General features: G+C 39.2%; 2 protein-coding genes across 5 annotated transcripts in view; both read right to left on the bottom strand.

The window, feature by feature from the left end:
- Window positions 1-4988: 4988 nt before the first annotated feature.
- On the bottom strand, window positions 4989-8614 carry LOC128875331 (sphingosine-1-phosphate lyase). Of its 2 annotated transcripts, XM_054120829.1 has the most exons (10): window positions 8311-8614; window positions 7950-8224; window positions 7652-7799; window positions 7360-7575; window positions 7080-7288; window positions 6773-7009; window positions 6490-6699; window positions 6178-6416; window positions 5839-6106; window positions 4989-5772 (listed from the first exon to the last, which is right to left on the bottom strand). In XM_054120829.1, exons 3-10 carry the CDS (start codon window positions 7791-7793, stop codon window positions 5647-5649), a joined length of 1647 nt encoding a protein of 548 aa, XP_053976804.1. In that variant the 5' UTR covers window positions 7794-7799; window positions 7950-8224; window positions 8311-8614; the 3' UTR covers window positions 4989-5646. The 2 variants fall into 2 exon arrangements, with proteins under 2 accessions (XP_053976804.1, XP_053976803.1); XM_054120828.1 differs by lacking the exon at window positions 7950-8224 and having other exon boundaries at window positions 8311-8613.
- Window positions 8615-9204: 590 nt separating this feature from the next.
- Window positions 9205-18458, bottom strand: part of LOC128875327 (tubby-related protein 4) — a 53399-nt gene continuing 44145 nt past the window's right edge. The window contains exons 9-16 of one of the 3 annotated variants that reach the window (XM_054120824.1): window positions 17344-17743; window positions 16831-17008; window positions 15069-16644; window positions 14438-14551; window positions 14151-14385; window positions 13892-14071; window positions 13667-13815; window positions 9205-13230 (exon numbers count right to left, since the gene is read on the bottom strand). In XM_054120824.1, the coding sequence (XP_053976799.1) occupies window positions 13699-13815; window positions 13892-14071; window positions 14151-14385; window positions 14438-14551; window positions 15069-16644; window positions 16831-17008; window positions 17344-17743 (2800 nt within the window). In that variant the 3' untranslated portion in view covers window positions 9205-13230; window positions 13667-13698. Of the gene's footprint in view, window positions 13231-13638; window positions 13816-13891; window positions 14072-14150; window positions 14386-14437; window positions 14552-15068; window positions 16645-16830; window positions 17009-17343; window positions 17744-18458 lie in introns of all 3 variants that reach the window. The other 2 variants (XM_054120823.1, XM_054120825.1) reach the window with 2 other exon arrangements.

Here is an 18458-nt window from a genome sequence, read left to right on the forward strand (position 1 = left end):
AACATGAATCGCGGATATTTAACACAATATTATTATTCAGTACGTGGAATTCGTAACGAGCGACCTGATTAACGAGCGCAATTAATTTCGTATGTTTCAATTTCCGAGGACATTAAGAGTCCAACAATTAGTCCCATCGCTCACATAAATTATAGCAGGGTGATACCCTCCGTGCCCTGTTAGCAAACCGTGAATTATGATTATTCCACTCTAATTTGTAAAACGATGTCTCGACTTCACTCTTGATATTAAAGGTGTTCCCGAAATGTTTGACCAAACTCTACCGCAGTGTTCCATTAATCGTATCGATGGATGACAAACATAGTGATGGTTGTATCTAGGGATCGTAGAGTTATCAGTTCAGGAATTTACTTTTGTAATTGCACTTTTTAATTGCCTTGTTTTGTTACTACTATTACCTGCATATTTATTACTATAGTACTTTAAATATTTCTAGATATTAAAAGAAATGTTCAGAATGAACTGATTGAATGAAGTATAAGCTTTATTAAATACCTAATTGTTTAAAATTTAAAGTAGGAATTTCAGGAAATAATGGAAGTAGCTTCGCGACAACCTGACAGTACCTTACTCCTTGAACTTGAATGAAAATTATTTAAAATTCAAAGAACTGTAGTTTATGATAGAACGTAATATATATAAATCGATCTCTCTGGGATTTGGTAGAATAGGATTTATACGTGATTTCCAGAGTGTGGGTGTCGTAATGATACGTAAGTTTCTCTTCCGTTTCCGAACAGTTTGCAAATCTAATGACTCAGAGCTGGTGAAGTTCCCGCGCATCGTCAATAACAACGTTTAAATTAGGTACAACTAGATGCAACAAACTACAAAGCAGGAATGACGGAGCAATCGTCTCTTTGATTGTTGAACGCGTTCGAAAATTCCTAGCGCACTGCGAATCATGTCACAACCCTCAACAATGCGCACGCGGGGATCTTGTAGATTAGCGACTGTTCTCTGTGCTATGGGATTGCGCAAAATGGATCATTACGTAGAGTAATGCTTGTGGTATGGGAAATTACACAAAGAAGAAAATTCTTGAATAAAAAATAGACGATGTAATGAATGGTCTAATACCGTCTGAGTGTAAAAATTACTTCTATAAGAGTTGTTTCAAAGATTTTAAACAAGTGAAAGCGCATTAAGTTTCAATAATGCACAAAACCATTTTAACACGCCAGGGTTGTAAGGGTTGAATGACGTAGTGTTCATAGGATAAAGACGGCTAAGTATTTGCAGGGAGAAGCGACAGGTAGATTAAGGTAGATACATTGCATACTTGACATATCCCCGGATGAAGAAACCTATTCACTTCCAGCATGCAGGTAATTGATCGTCTTCTACCGACCCAACGATCAAGATAACTTCTGTTGAGATAGTTTGAAGCAGAGCAATTAGAATGAGTTACTGTTTGCTTATAAATTGCTATAAGGGGCCATCTGGCGGATAATAATAACTATTTTTATTTTTGTGATAGCTTAATCATTAGTGAACGTAGCCTTTTCTCATCTAACAATATCATCCACATTATTAATTTTTTAGGCATACAAAAAATATTTTCTGTGTTATACAAACATGCAAAATGAATAATAAAACCTTTCACCAGAACTTTACTCTAAAGTTACTTAAACACTTAGTACCTACTTAAAGGAACTGCTTCTTCTTTTCGAAATAATTGCTGTTGGTTCTGAATCCAGTCAGGATTCGAAGCTACTTGTAAGGTGCTTGATCCCATCACTACTGACAATGCGTGGCCGCGGCAACGGCCTTCTGTTGCAAAATAATTAACTTAATCGAAAGGTCGTACGTGACAGGAAAACCCGTTGGAGCCAGCGTTGAATCAACATAGGAATCTCTCGTCTTCGAGCCGGATGGCGCGATTATAACGATAACCGAATTGCCAGGAGGAAGTTTCAATCAGGAATTATCGGGCTTTTGACCGGTCGATACGAGTATAATCGGAATATTTTCAATTACTTGTGCACACAGCTGCATTTCGCGAGCGTTGTAATTCTCGTTCCGCCCTTCGCGAGCAATCCGTGCAGTTGTCGAACTACCGAAGTCGTGCAAAACAATGTATCTTGTTACGCGAAATTGCGTTAATTGTTCGAACTTTAATCGATGCTACTGCGAAGAATCGAAAGCGAGAAGTTTGCACTCCCACACACGGAGATTAATTTACCTCAAACCTGATGGTTCGTAGACTGAATTACTCTCATTTTTTTGTTCATACTATAAATATATTTATTTGTTTAAACTTCTTGGTATGATATTTTACTATATCGTAATCGTTAGTTACTTTAGCTTCGTTTGTTTCGACGAAATACCAAGCTCTTTATTTTGATAGTTTTATTAAGAACTACTGTCATTTGTTCAATGTTGATTAATCGTATTCGATTGTTGGAATAAGAATGAAAAAATGGTTCTTCTAGCCTAAGACGGTCTACTTTTAATTCTTCGGGTCAGTTCAACTATATCTTACGTACCATCGACTGACTAACAACGATAATATTAGGAATTCAGTTTATTTAAGCTCTAGGAATTTCGATCCGACGATTACTTCGTGGGTTATTTTTAAGTGGCTCGTACGTGGCAACGACTGAAAGTTTCTAAGGTCTATGGCAAGTGAAAGAATCTAATTGGGAGATCTACCACCAGTTGCCCTTTCGAGAAGAACTCTCTCTTTTTGGTGTCTCGACCAGGCAGTTGTAATGCTTGAAGTTTGATGCTTGATACTCGACGCTTGATGTTCGATGCTTGAAGCTTGAAACTCGATGCTCGATCCCAATTATTTTTGTTCTACTCCTTCCTACCATCACGCTAGCTTCTAAATAATTAGACACGAACACTCCCCTCCTGGAACAGTCTTCGATCCCTCTTTCCTCCCTAACGACCTTCGCGGTATGCAAAGTATGAAACAAAAAATTCGCAGGAACTCACGGACTGGCCCGATAATTCAAACAACGTTGTAGCGACGCGAACGGGGTCAGCGACACCGTCGAGCGTCGCGATGTTTGAATTTTTGCCCAGTGTTCAAGGAACTGGCGGTATGCCAGAATGACCGTCGACGATAGCGACGATAGCGAGCACCGTGGATTTCGACGCGCTATCACACATCCTGGGGATCTTCGCGCGGCATTCTCGTGTTCGTCCTCGAGGGCAGGGGCTATCCGTAACCGGGCGAGCTCCGTTTGGCGCTCTTGTCCTCCCTGAATTTATGTTTAATCGTAACTACGTGTAAAACTGTGCCAAAGCAGTTACCGGCGTTTCGGTGCACGCGAGTAGTTAGCTCGTCATTAATTCACCGACTGTTCAATATTCGACGGACACTTCGCAGTCCCGTACGTTCTTGCGGAAATCATGTCAACTCCCCTGGTGAAGGACGATTTCGTGATATCGTTTCGAATTCCAGGGGAATTGACGGCGGATCTGTGTGTCGTGTTCGTCGCGCTACACGTATCGCAATCCCTCCAGCAAGAAACGCGACACGGCTCAATAAATGTCGGAAGAAGAGAAAATTGGAAAATATTAGAATTTCACAACACCTCCATTGGGACCTTTCGAGGGATACATTATCCGATGTCCATGGAAGAATATTTCACGATGATATTTATTTAGAAGCAATACTTCTGAAAGAAACGTAACATCCTCAAGAAAGATACCAAAAATTGAAGTGTTCCGTGAAAGGTATCCATCAAATAGTTTCAGTCTTATTATAACTCAAAACGAAATGATCACGACCCATCGATTTGTTTTTACGGTAATGAGACCTTCCGTTAGATTTTCGAACGGATTAATTTTGTTCAGATAAATTAATGCGCGGAAAATGCTTTTAATGTCATCGAAATCGTCCATTAACTTCAGTTTCAATTGCAAACGGTCATTGAAATCGTGACGCGAATGCAAAACCGCGTAATTAATGGTGATCTTTATCGTATCGGGGAGCAAAGTCCACGGAAGCGCATGTTATAAATAAAAAGTAACATACTCTTGTGCGATATTAAATAACGTCATTTGGAAACGTATTACGTTTGATGGAAAAAAATGCTATATTTGCAAATAGAAGAGGAAATTTATATAACCACGAGCATAAACCGTTCGCGCCACAGTGACTTCGATGAAATAAATCGATATTCACGGTATATTGCAAGTAAATAAATTTAATTATTCATGTTTCCATAATTGTCGAGTGTAGAATAAACTAAAATAATGATTATATATATCTTTATATTTGGATTGTTTTCACAATTATAAGGGCAGGAAAATGATCAAGAAAAGTTTTATAGTAGCAAAGCAGCTCGTGGTGATGGTATCTATTTATTCATGGGTGGAACCACTTTCAAGATATGAAAATGATCTCCGTTATTTTAAATGGAATACCATATTTTTGTACTTATCTTCTAGTTTACCACTAAAATTGTAGAACAGTGGAACAACATTTATTTTCTTAAAATCATTGCGTTACATTGGTCATCGTTCTCTTGAAAAAACTCAGGAGCTAATTTCTTTTAGAGGAGTCATAAACGGATGGTGAGAAGGACGAGTAAAAATGTCGGTGATATTCGCGCGGTCGTGTCGGTATTTGCCCTCATAACTAGTTCCCCAAGCTCGATAAAATTGTCCTCATACCATAGCAAATATTAATACCTGTCACTTATGAACGTGATGTGGTAGACAGACTGTCTGTTTTCCCAATTTTCGCTAACCGCAAACGAGACACAAACTCTACTGCAATTACCCATTCATGCAAATATTACACGGCAAGTATATGAAACCAACGTTTAAAATCAATATTTGTATGTAGATTGATATAGAACACTCCAAAAGAGCCAAAACACAATGTTTAATTGAAATCAAATTTAAAATTTTTCTTAAAATAAATCTTTTTATTTGTCTTTGGGAGAAACCTTAACGTTTTGTATTCTTAGGTACGGATCTTCGTCGGCAAGTGCACAACAGCTGTCCTTGTGTTAAATAAATATATTTTAGCTGACTCAAACGTCATACATATTTATCAAGAAAGTATAGTTACGATAACATTACTTTTAAATAATTCGACATCTGCGTCGCTTCAATGCGTAAAGACTATTAATAAAATACAAATGAAACATTTTTATTATAATATTCTCATTTTACAAATATCAGTTGTACGAATGAACATAATGGAAACCCGATGTAAAATGTACGGCAGATGTAATTGCAGGTGTAGGCGTAGGTACGTGTATATCGTTCTCTGTCAATTGTTTCCGTGATATCTGTTACAATTATCTTCTTAATTAGAACAAATGTTTGTACTTTGAAAATGTTTTCTTAAAGAGGTAAAAAATTTCATTGTATAAAATATATGTTCAATGTTTGTTTTTATGAAATATTATAGCTGGACGTATTATTAGGGTAATACTGTTAGGAAACATTCACAACATTATATTCATTTTAGATTTGTACATATGTGTATATCATTTGAGCAACCCAGAAATTACCTCCTATTTCACGAACAAAATCATTATAATAAATTCAGACATCCATTAGAATAAAGTCATTTTCAAATGATACTAGACTACTCTAAAAATGAAAAATAATTTTCATAAGAATTAATATTTTTAAGAAACTGTATTAATTGAATTATTTTGAACCGTTAATGACCGTTTGATTTTTGGGTGTATAATACATCGAATCTATGAAACATTTTGTAAAGTCGCCAACAATGCTTCTATCAGGTAAACTTTGACTCATTCCATAAATTGCCAGCTAGAAAAGGATGCATTATTATTTTTACATCGCATTTCGTCAATTACTCATATCAGTTATACTAACCTTTCCTTCAACATGGGTCTCCGGATTTTTCAAGAGTATACTCAATTCGGTTTCAACATCTTTCAGGAATTGATCTGCCACGCCAGGCTCAGTGTGAACGTACGTAACACAAAGATGTATACCCGAAGGAAATTGAAGTGTATTCAAACTCCATCCTTTAGTATTCAAAGCCTCCGAAAGTCTATAGATATGAAAATCATTCGAACCTAGCGCTATAACGGAAGTAGCTGGAGTTCCGAAAATAAAGATGCCGTCCATTTTTCTCAATCTGGAATTAATTAAACATACGCGGTTATATCGATATAATAACAGTGACAAAATTAAAATTCCGAAACATACTTTTGTTCGATGTACCGCGTGGTATTTATAATTTTTTGTGTCGCTTCTACATATCCATTATAACCAAAGTACATCAATGCAGCCCAACATGATGCTATAATTCCACCAGCTCTTGAACCATTTACTGTTGGAGAACCATAAATACCACCAGGCCAATCGGTTGTTATAGTGTATTGATGATGTCTGAATGTTTTATTTCTATAAAGAATAATGGAGGAACCTTTTGGAGTATATCCATACTAGAAAAAGAGTTCAATTGTATATTTATGCTGAAACAAATAAAATTGAATGTATAATTTTAATGTTACTTACCTTGTGTGTATCAGCAGATATACTTGTAACACCAGGTAGTTTAAAATCAAAAGGTGGCATAGCAAAACCTGCCTCTGGCATGAAACAAATTAGAAATCCACCAAGACAAGCATCAACATGGACTGGAATGTTATACTTTACTCCTAACTCAGAAATGGATTCGATATTATCCATTGTTCCATATGGAAAGTTGGGAGTTGATCCTACTAACTGTAATAGATGTTACAGTAATACAGTGTTCCTTGGCATTACTTCAATAGCGAAAGAAGTATATACACCTCACCATTATTGTATTTCTTGTGATGGCTTTCTCCATTTGTTTAATAGAAACTGTATAACTATGTGGATTAACAGGTACTAAACGTATTCTAATTTTCAAGTACTGTGCAGCCTTATCAAAAGCAGAATGTGCTGTTACAGGCATCACCATTTCTGGATGTTTAATGCCCTTCACAGATCTAGCATAGTCTCTGTATGTTTTGCATGCTAATAAAATTGACTCTGTACCGCCAGTAGTCATCTAAGAAAATTAAGTTATGCTTTGAACTAGTTTCATTACCAAGTAATACTTAAAGCTAAAATTAATTTACCGTGCCACAGGAATTTTCATCGCCATGAAACAAATGGCAGGCTATTCTAACTACTTCTGCCTCCATTTTACATATACCAGGAAATACTTCTGGATGTAGGGGATTTGTATATGATGCCATTCCATAAATATCTCCCATTAATTCTAATAATATTGTATCAACCCTATACACAGCACCAGATACTTTACCATTCTTCCAGTCATAACCACCTAAACAAAGATTATGTGTTTCCCTATCTGTTGTACATAAAGTAATGTTCTTTATATTAATTTTTATGTACCTAACTGAACACACTTCTTTACTATTTTTAATATTTCATCAGGTTCCATGCCATCATTTGGAAGCTTTACAATAAATGGCACTTCCTGTAGCCTTTGCAAAGCTTCTTTCTCAAATGATGCATTAATATTATTCAATTCTTCATTAATTTTATCTCGAATGGCTGGTATATAGTTCCTTAAACTAAAAAGTTGCTTTTTGCCTCTTTGTATAAGACCTATGAAAAAGTTATGAGTTTCACTTATCGTAACCAAAGCTCAGGTGTATAAATTTATATTAAATAAGAACCATACTTTCATCTTGGAAGACAAAATTCCACATCCAAACTGTGGCAAGGACGGTTGTACTTGTTATAGTAACTATCTGCCATGGTTCTTTGTCTTGGAACCAATTGTTTATAAATCCCTTAATAGGATTTGCAATAATAGTGAACATGTTTATCTGAAAAAAATTCTGTTTATATTACATACAGTCTTTGTCTTCATTGTATGAATATAATAAATTAGGAATTTCTTTATTTATCATTCATTACAAACAAGGTTTTGTTCTCATAGCCAAATACATTTGTAATTAACTCCAAAAATGTCTTACCAAGGACTTAGGATGAAGAAAATGAAGTCATGGTTTCCAAATACAGATCGGTTTACAAAGTTCAATACATATATCAGTATCTATTATTATCAGGAACAACATTTTCCTGTACAAAACAGGTGTTTCGCTTTCTCTTGTTCCCTCGTTTGCTCTGTTTCACTTACTCTCATACACATTTCCTCTTTCAACAACATTCATCTTTCACGCATTTCTCACATTTTTTCCACTTCTTTCACACTCATTTTGTACTTTATACTTGTTCAACTCGATTCACTCTGTTACGACACTTATTTTAGTAACATATCTTATCACAATGTTTTATGTGCTAATATTCCCAACAATATTTGAATTTTTTACTTACCAGAGTGTGAATGGCGCTACGCTTTAAAATACAATGCCAATGTGCATTCCGAGTGGATTCACAACCGCAAGGAACTAGAAAACACTATCGATGAACCGTGAAACAAAGTGTTGTAGGAAATGACTACTCGATATGTCGTTTGAAAAGATTATTGTGAGTGACTACGATAGAAAGAGCTCGAGTGTTACATCACTTCGCGGAGATAGTTACCAACAGATGGCAGCTCCTACTCATTCCATGTATAAATACTCTAAACCGGCTTGAACGCGACACATAATCTCACGCATTCTGATGAATATTCCAGGTCACGAATTTATATATAGCCTTATCTGCTGAATTTTGTTTATCTTATCTCCCTAAGCGTTCGAATTCATCCTGCATTAAATTAACTGAATCTTGCGAAAGAAATAGCTCTTTCAAATAAATGAATAACGTTGCTATATTTAATGAGTATAAAGTAATGATTAACAAGTTATGGATCGATGTATCCTGTGGATTTTATGCATTTGCAAAATACTAATTTATGAAATATATGTTCTACATACATTATATTAACGCATGGTGTAACACATAGATAATAAGACTCAATAGCCTAGTGATATATTTAACTCGACATTTAGAAAGAATTTACAATTTTGCAAAGGAAATTCTACGTTACTATGCTAATGTAGGATGATATCAGTTTGTGCATACTGTTACTAGGTATACCAAAAGCCTCGTTTCTTTCCTTAAATTGCGCATTGTACATAGACGTTAATTAACACAGTCAATAGGTTTTAATAAACAAACACTATAATCTAGAAGCCTATGAATAAGCTCCTAGCACATACAAAGTTAACAAACTTATCGTGAACGTGTCATAAAACAAACAAAAGACGAGGAATGAGAGTACCGTTGCCGTGTAGAATTTCTTTCTTTATTTACAAATGTCTGATAATCATCAATGTACTCGGTAACAAAATTTGCATTGCACATGTACAGAATGACTGTTCAGCACTAAGACGACAAATCAACAATCTCATCGTAAGAGAGAAAACAATACTGATACGATTTGCACACTATGTATATCGTGTCGTTATCATATAATACTCAGTCGCAAAATGTTCACACGTGACATAGCGTTTTCTTCTTATTATTTTTTTCTTTTTTTTTTTTCTTTCTTTTATAGAAGCATAACTTTTAATATTACGCTCGTGAACGAAACAGAATAACATATCAACGGAAAGAGAGACTACCATCTATGGATCAACGTACGTGTAGTCTGACTTGAGCTAGGCCGAACATTTTCGAACTCAGTCACGATTGGCGCGAATGGCTACAAACGCCTCGGTCGGTTTAATAATACATATGCCGAAGTAACAATTGCTGTACAACAATACAATCGAGCAACTTCCGACGGTAATGCCTGACAGACCAATTTACATACGTGTAGGCACTCTATTTAACGCCAAAACAGCATTCTGCGATGATCCGGAAACGCGATAATCGAATTAATTCAAATGGTCGTTCGAGGCAACTTGGACTTGTAAAGCTCGTGGGACAGGACTTTTTGCGCCACGTTAGTTTACCTTTCCGAGAGTAACTCTCTCGGAGGACTTGTACCTGCAGCTGTGGCGCTTAAAGGGTTGTATGGCGGATGGTGGGCCTCGGTGGCCTTAAACGGCTAATTGAATTCGATTCGACTACGACAGCCCTTTGCGTGGATTTCTTTTACGCGACCATCGGTAATCACAAGGTCGCGTAAATCGCTTAACTTTAACAGAGCAATACAGAGCTTGGAAAACTAAACAGTGCGCGAAGAACTGCTCGTGATTGACGTAAATGTTGCCCGTCGCGTGACTCAAGTCCGTCTTGTTCAGCGGATGCAGTAAGGACGTATACATATTAAAAATAAGTGGGGGGTCACATTGATGCGGATCTTTTCATATCAAAATTTCGGTGCAAGTATGAAAAGTTAACCATCGGTGGGAACTTTCGTTATAACGTGACGATTTCTTTATTTCATTTCCTTTTGTTTTGGCGTATTTTTTTTTTAATTCCATTTTTCTCCTTTTATTTTTTCTTAAAATGACACCTCAGACACGTCTCGTTCGTGTAAATAAAGGAAACTCTGTCAACGGTCGCATACAAAAACGTTCTTCGACAAACTTACGAACTCATGGCGAATCTCGGATTCCTGAACGGATGTTACGCCACGATCACGTGGTCCGATCGATCCATGGTGATATCTTAAAGATGTGCGTCGTTCTCTTTCGAGGTGTTCGTTGCTTTTTGAAACTAAGGCTTCTTCGTACCGGATGTCCTAAAATCCGTGGCCGAAAGGAGATCTATTCCGAAGAAATAAATCGAAAAATGGGGATAAAATTTGTTTGGTTGAGCTTCTGAGCATTAAACGATCTATTTTTAATAAACTTATCGATCCAACATTTAACGAAATATTTTCAACGTATGTTTTAACAAGGAGTCGCTGTTCTCTCGGTTACGCCATGGATCATGGGACATCCTGTATAATACTTTTCCCATGAGCTTGCGGTTCGTATTTCGCAGTGCAAATGCAACAGTGTGCAAACTAAAAACTTAGTACTGATGATACATGTGGGTAAGTGCTGTTTACTACTGGTGATAGTAGATAATTCAGGATACGACGTTTTCTAGAAACCAAAAACTACCATATGGTCTAGCGGATTTATATACTGACACGATTACTGTCAATGCGCGGTATAAATATGTATCGATCATCGCTAACTCCTGAGCATGGGGCAGCCTGGGTAAAATGCTCCGATGTTTATAACACGACTCTATAGTTGGATCCAAAAAAGAATCGACTTGGAAGACTTCCCACTACTGAGTTCTTCTTCTACTTTGTTAGGTAATAACTAAAGATGAGATCAAGTAAGCATCAGGGCCTGATCAGATAACAATAAATAACAGGTACTTCGAAATAAAAACTAATAGGATACCTATTAATCTCTACGTCTTTATGCAATTAAAGACTGAGAGAAACAAAAGTAATACAAAGTTTCCAATGGTACATGTACAAAGTCCACCAATCCATTCTTTCCTCGATCGAACTGTACAGTAATTTTCTCCACACCCTTCAGCAAACGTTTCTACATTCTCATGATTGACATGATCCTATCGTGTGTACCTACACGATACACGAATGTTACAATCGCGTTCGCGGTTTACATGCAAATTCAACTGGCCGCTCGAGGCCATTTCCTCGAACCAGAATAACATACTTCCTCTTTCAGGGTATTACTACGTGCCTCTATCCTTGAAAGATGGGGTATCTGACTCGAGCTATTCTTCGAATTTGACCCTATCTTATCAGGAACCGATCATCGTTCCAGGCACCCCACTCTCGAAATTTTGATTCAACGAAAAAGTATCCCTTAAGCACTTCTCGCGTAGGCCTGACGTTGATCTTTCACGTTACTTACAATTAGGCGAATGAAGTACAACGATCATGGGTTAAGTATAGACGACAGTTAGTTTGATGCGTGCACACACATTGGCATACAGACGAATACTTTTTCATCCCTCGCGTTAATCTGATTTCTCACCCATTCCCATCCCCATCCCCCCTTCACCCACAATTCGCCTGCCTTGCTTCGACGAGGAAGAACACAGGCCGGACGTTAAAAGTTACCATTTAGCGTTATCATTAATTTTATAATATGCGTTAAGAAACATTTAAATCGAACAACATGAAACGCTCGCGCGGTTATGCGAGTCCGTCAATATATATGTATATAAAATTCGAATACATCCCCGGCGGACCGCAAAAATGAACGAGGTGAACTTTCAACAGCATTACTAGACTTCAACGTGTCGCATAAACTATACAAAAATGAGCACTCGAAGAGTTGGGAGAAACGAAATATTTTGGACGGTACGGCGAAGAAGCATTCAACGAAATCTTATTCACTACGGTTCCCTTGCCACAGAATCCATTGTGTCCCGCTCGAATTCAAATCGTTCTGCAACTGTCCACGTTGACAAAAGGAGGGCCAGTAGTGATGATTTCCATGAAATTAATATGAAATGGTAGGTCTGTGTCTACGAAAACCGTAAGTGTATTAATCATACACAGTCAGTCCCATAAATGTATGATATATTCGTATCCTCTGTGTTTATTGAAGAAAATCTAATGTAAATAATAGGTTTGATGTTTCTAAATAAATTTTTCATTATATATATATGCATTTATTTGAAAACATCGAATCTATTATTTAATTTAGACAAACTTCTTTAATAGACGTATAAGGTACGAATATTTATGAGACTGGCTGTATTAGCCACTAATTTTTGACAAAAGATAGATGTACTTTGAACATCTATTGCTGACTATTAGTATGAGTAGGACTTAGTAGTTAATACAAGCTACCATTCCATATGAATTCGTATGAAATCGTCGTCAGACACTACTGGTTCTCTCTTTGTAAGATCCGCGAAGTGAAGTTAGTGTGTGTCGAGTTTAGATTAGCTTGAAGGCGTTGGTTTCGGGAGGCTCGCGTAAGGCCTCAAGAAGGGTTTGTGTTTTCGTTTTCGCGCTACACACAAGGCCATGTGCTTTCGGCTCAAGGTTTCGGTGCAAAAATCCCTCTCTATCGTGGCGATGGCTGGTTGATGCTCGCTTGTTTTACTTAAAGAACTTACTTCTAGCCCGTCACTAGTTTTAATAATCGAAAGACATACGGCTTCTATTACACGCTTAAAAGCTGTACTTAAAGATGTCTTTCATTCTTTGTAATTCTATGTGTAGCGTATTGTTACAGCTTTAATTCCTCTACGACTTGCTAGTTTTTTTCTTCTTCTGCTTCATCTTCTTTCTTTTTTCTTTTTGGACGAATATTTCGATTTAATTACAGCATACGTTCCGGGTAGCGTTTCTGGTATTCCAAATTTCACGCGAACCTGAAAACCAAAAGGAATTTCGTAACGAGCGAAAATGAAACACTTGTTGATCGGTAAATTATAAACATGATAATTTATGCAACGTGTTGGAAGTCCAAAAAGTTTGAAGAGTCTATTGTATAAAATTGTTTTGTGTGTTGGAAAGTGTGTTACGGAAGATACCAAAGTCCGTGAGTAATGTTAGCACAACGATATCGTAAGCTGCGATATGTTTAACGATATGGTAGGTCAACAAAAACTGATTACTGAACGTTAAATATTCGTGCAAAGATAAATTTGTATATAATATACAAAATGTCCTAAAATCTAATTCATAACTAATTCGTTTATCTCGAGTAGTATAAATATATCTTATTAATTACCAGTTCCTGAGAAGTATATTCTTAAAACAAAAAAAGAATGAAATACCTTGACTTCATTGAAATAATTTCCATACTTGTATCAAACGAAGAACCGGGCGACTAACAGTTACTTGAGCCGTTGTGTAACATTGGCCAAGGCAACGGCAAACGCTTGCAAAGCACTGAAAGGATATTGGAAATCCAATGTGTAGGCGTTCCCATCTATTCTTCCAAATTGCATCACCTAGCGAAAGATTGAAACAAAGGTGGTTAATCGACCACTCGGAACGAAAATGTGGATTAAACGATCGTTTTTCTACCTGTCGGCCCTTGAACTCTATCTGAAAGTTCTTCGCGCTTTCTTGAGTCACTCTGCCGCCAAAATCAAGTTGATACACCTGGCTGGATTCGTTCCACATTGGTGCCTTATTGTGCATCACAAGCTCATGCCTCACTGCCTCCGATTTGTGAGCAGATATCCCTCCACCCCTCTGCTTCAACTGCACGTTGTAAATTACAAGTTCAACATCATTTATCGACGAATCTTGTGTGTACCTATATCTATAATTTTTTGCCAACCTTTTGGCGTAATTGTGCCTTCTGGAACGTCTCGAGGTCTCTGTAGCTCCCCGACGATTCGTCTTGAAGCAATCCTTCCTCGTCCGAACTCTCGCCTCGACTCTTCCGCGTTTTTCTGCTCAACAAAGGACTGGATAGCAGCCTTCTCCTAATCGGCGAAGCTGACGCAGGCCGTTTGCATTTCTTCGACGGCGCTGGACTACTGGGGGAACTTCTGGGCAGCCTGAAAAAAGTTCTGAGTGAAAAGTGGATTTATTGAACGGCTTGCGTGAGTTAACATATTTTACCTGGACGATGGGCGAGGAGATGGCGGCGGCAACGAGTGGCTTTCGTCGAAATCTCGAAGTCGAGCTGCCAGACCGTCCAGGGATGATGCTAATGAGCCACTTGGACTGGATAGTCTGCGAGATGAATTAGTAAGAAATAGAGTTTAAATAAGCAGTTACTTATCGTGATAGAATCTAGAGATTCCAGTGTCTATGGATGTGCATTTGGAGACTCCAGAGGCTAGAGATCACAAGACATGGGATCTAGAAATCTTAGCACCTATACATTCTAAGCTCTAGAAATCTGAGAACATTGAGATTTCAAGGTTTATAGATTCTAAGCCTTAGAAATTCTAGAACCTAGAGATCCTGAGCTTAGAGATCCTAAGGCCTAGAGATCCTAAGTCTTAAAGATCGCCTAGAAATCTTGGGACTTTCAAATCGCAGAATCTTGAGATCTCGACGCCTGAGAGATCCCAAAGCCTAGAAATCTCACAACTGAGAGATTCCAACGCCTAGAGATCTCAACACCTCTTCTTAAAAGAGCCATAAAATCAAAAATTTTTCAAACATTAAGAAACCTCCAAGACACACTCAAACATTACCATAAACAACAACAGTCTGACCCAGTTTGACCTCACCATTAACTCACCTAACGGGTGAATTACAACTTCCTATAGGGCTTGGTTTAACGGCAGGTAATCGGCAGACGTGCTTCGCGTATTGAACCGATGCTTCGGCAGCCTCTGGCGATTCCTCCAGCGATTCATTACTCTTATCCTCGGTCATTTCTAAGCTAGTAGCGCCGACTGCCTCTTCGACGTGTTCCGGCAGTTGCGGTGGCGAGGCTATGTGCTCGTTAGCAGGGAATATGTCGCTGGAGTCCAAGCTCTTGGACTTGCCGCAGTTGCGGAGTCTCGGTGACTTGGACGTTTGCTGGCCGATCTCGTGCTGGGTCTTGTTCTTTTTTCTCCTCTTGGTCTTCCTCGAAACCAGGACCAGCCGCTTGTTGGGCGCTTCCTTCCTGAGCATCTTCAGGGCCACGTCGCAGGGTACCAGTTGCGCGTCCACCATGTCCAAGTAGCCCACGCTGCAACTTCTGACGATGGAGTCGTTGATGCAGAGAGGACCGATGCTGACGACCGTAGGAGTCCTGTGAACTCCTCGAGACTGTTCCAATGCAGCAGCCTCCCCATGACTCTCGTCGTCAATGAAACGCATCTCGTCAGTCTTGCTGGCGGAACTGCACGCGTTGAAATAGCTTGCATTTATTTTCCCACAAGATTCGTGCGACTTGAAGTCCTTGAACTTCAAGGTGCAGTGCGAGCAAGATTGTCCCACGCATTGATCGATGTTTTCTGGAAACTGATAAGAACAGGCTGGCGAATGATTGCTGGCCAGGTGTATGCCGTTCTTGGCGTAGGGTCCGTGGCCCTGACTATGAGAGTAAGAGCTCATCGATGACGTTTGGTTGACGTTACTCGAACCACTGCTACTGTTGTGACTATTTTTACCCTGCACTCCGTTGAGGAATATAGCTTGAGATTGACTGCAACCGTTGCCGTTGTCCAGCCCGTTCACGATGGACCCTTGAGAACATCCTCGACTGCTGGACGCTTCGGTGCTCGAGGTCTGACCGTTGTGTATGGACATGGGGATGATGGTCGAGGGACAGGTGGTCAGCACGGTCTTCTCGTCTTGGGAGATCTGATTGAACTTATTGTTCTCCAGCTCCTTCTTCGTCACCATGCCGGCCTGCTGATCGGCCAGAACGGTTTTCATCCTTTGGATGTTGTTGGAGTAATCTGTACCCGTGTTTGAAGTCGCGATTATGGTCTGGGTGGGAGCCACCGCGTTTTTGGGGGACTGGAGAGCTGGCACGTCGCAACACCTCGGCGGATTGTGCCTCGATGGCGTTCGATAGGTGTTCGTGGGGCCGGTCCTCAAGTTCTCGTACAAATTCCCCATTTCCTGCAGGTCCACGTAGGGTAACTCGTTCTCGTAATTCTCGACCCTCGACAGGGCCGCTGGTAAGGCTTCGCTGGTCATAAATTGATTGGATATTTGAGATTTTGGACGATTGGAGTTCAGTCGCGCGTTACGGGGGGTCATGGGGGCGATCGGAGGGGGCTGGGCTTCGGAGGTGCTTCGCGAGGCACTCTTAAGCTCCTGGAACGATTCCTCCTCGTCCTCGGAAAATAAATTTGGGTTGAACGTGGGGTCTGGACCTGCGAGAACAATATAGCAGGTTGTGTTAAGTTTGTTTTTAATCAAAATATTAGATCTGCTGTTCCATTAGAGAATAAATGGAAGAATTAAGAGGAATGGTATGGTAGTAAGGGCATTGGCAAGCAATGAAGGTAATAATAGCATTCCTGTTGGTTTCTGATTATTCAATTTGGTAGTTGACGTACCCGCTGGCACGTCGTCACGCAGCTCCGTCATCACTAGGGTCATTTGTCGCGGTTGCAAATGCAGCAGGGACGTTCGATAAGTGACCTGACCCAAGTTGGCGGGCACCGACTCCGCCAATCCGTGAAACTTGAATTTCGTGCCCCAGATATTGGACGTTACCTCGACCAGCCTCGCGTGCTGTAAAGAGATACGTCTTGAGGCACTGCTGGTCACGCGATACTTTACGTCGCCACAATTGAGGGATTTGCATCGAAAAGCTAGCCAAAAATCCATTTCTAGGGCTTAGAAAACTTGGGATCTATAAATCTCAGGATTTAGAGATCGTAGAGTCTAGACATCTAAGGACCTAGAGATTCCGGTACTTTAAGATCCCACAACTAAGCGATCACAGAGCTTAGAGATAACAGGGCCTAGAGATCTTAGAGCCTAGAATTTTTAGGATTCAGAGATCTCAGAATTTGAAGACTTTTAGTTTAGAAAGCGTAGGACCTTTAAATCCAAATGACTTTTACCTCTGGTAACGTGTCAACGTATGTCAGATCATCGCTCTCCTCGTTTAGCTTCTCTTCTCGTTTCCTCCTATTTTTCCTTTTATTTCTAGGCGACCCACACAAGTCAGCTGTGTCCCTCTCCGTATCGGACCCGTCACTGAACGACGGGCATTGCAACGTGTCCTCGTAGACGTGGAGAGTATCCTGGCTCTGAGGATCGAATATCACGAACTCAGGTCTGATTTTGCTAGTCCTCCTGCCCTTCAGGAGGGGCACCAGTCCACCTAGGTATTCTAAATACAATGTGTAACAGGGAACAGGTTCCACGGCGTGTCTGAGCATGGTGCAGTGCAATCTTCCTCCTCCTGGAGGGGGACGCGACACGAATCGCCTCAGCTCCCTTGGTTCTGGTACCGAACACCTGAAAACAAGATGGGACGTGCTATATTCTGATCAAAATCAGATTCTTCACCACAATGTTAAGTATACTAATTAAGGACAAGGAAAGACGGTTTTTTCGTTTTTTTAAAAATCTTCGTTTCTGAAGATGACGAGTTCTCGCTCTGCATCCCTAATTTATTAAATATTTAATTATTATTTCAAATATTTTTTTAATTGGAATTATTCTTTTAATTTTATTCGTTATAAATAAATTCTGATCATCTGATACGAATATTAACGCATCCTATGTGTAGGTGTCCAAAATAACGGTCATTGCCAGCAACGCACCAATGGAAGCGTCCTAATCAATTACCTATACAGGTTTTCTACTTCCTGCGGGGTAATTGATGCAGATATCGATATTCCGCTGAATAATAGAGAATTCACATGGCTTCAACGTGACAGGTACCCAACGTATCGCTCTAGAATTGCAAGAGCAATATTGGACATCGATTTTACACAACGTCGGATCGAACGACAGGAAATTGGGGAGTGGTTTCCTCGGATTTCACTCTACTAGATTTATATCTATGAAGTAAACTGATGGACATTGTCTACCCGTGATAATCTACAATGCCAGATTCTATGATGGAATTAATTATTATGGTATCGTGTGGTAGACTGAAAGGACAAACGTTGCTTTAGATAAAAAAAGTGTAGTATACACAAACGTCTACCTAAATGATACAAAATCC

This window comes from Hylaeus volcanicus, chromosome 4 (assembly GCF_026283585.1).
Source record: "Hylaeus volcanicus isolate JK05 chromosome 4, UHH_iyHylVolc1.0_haploid, whole genome shotgun sequence".
NCBI lineage: Eukaryota > Metazoa > Arthropoda > Insecta > Hymenoptera > Colletidae > Hylaeus > Hylaeus volcanicus.

What these genes read in the sequence shown, in the direction of transcription:
- LOC128875331 (XM_054120829.1), bottom strand. Translation starts at nt 7,793, where the DNA reads ATGTTCACTATTATTGCAAATCCTATTAAGGGATTTATAAACAATTGG. An exon ending in TTTTGTCTTCCAAGATGAAA is followed by an intron (nt 7,576 to 7,651) that starts GTATGGTTCTTA and finishes ACTTTTTCATAG; the next exon opens with GTCTTATACAAAGAGGCAAA. An exon ending in TATCTGCTGATACACACAAG is followed by an intron (nt 6,417 to 6,489) that starts GTAAGTAACATT and finishes CTCTTTTTCTAG; the next exon opens with TATGGATATACTCCAAAAGG.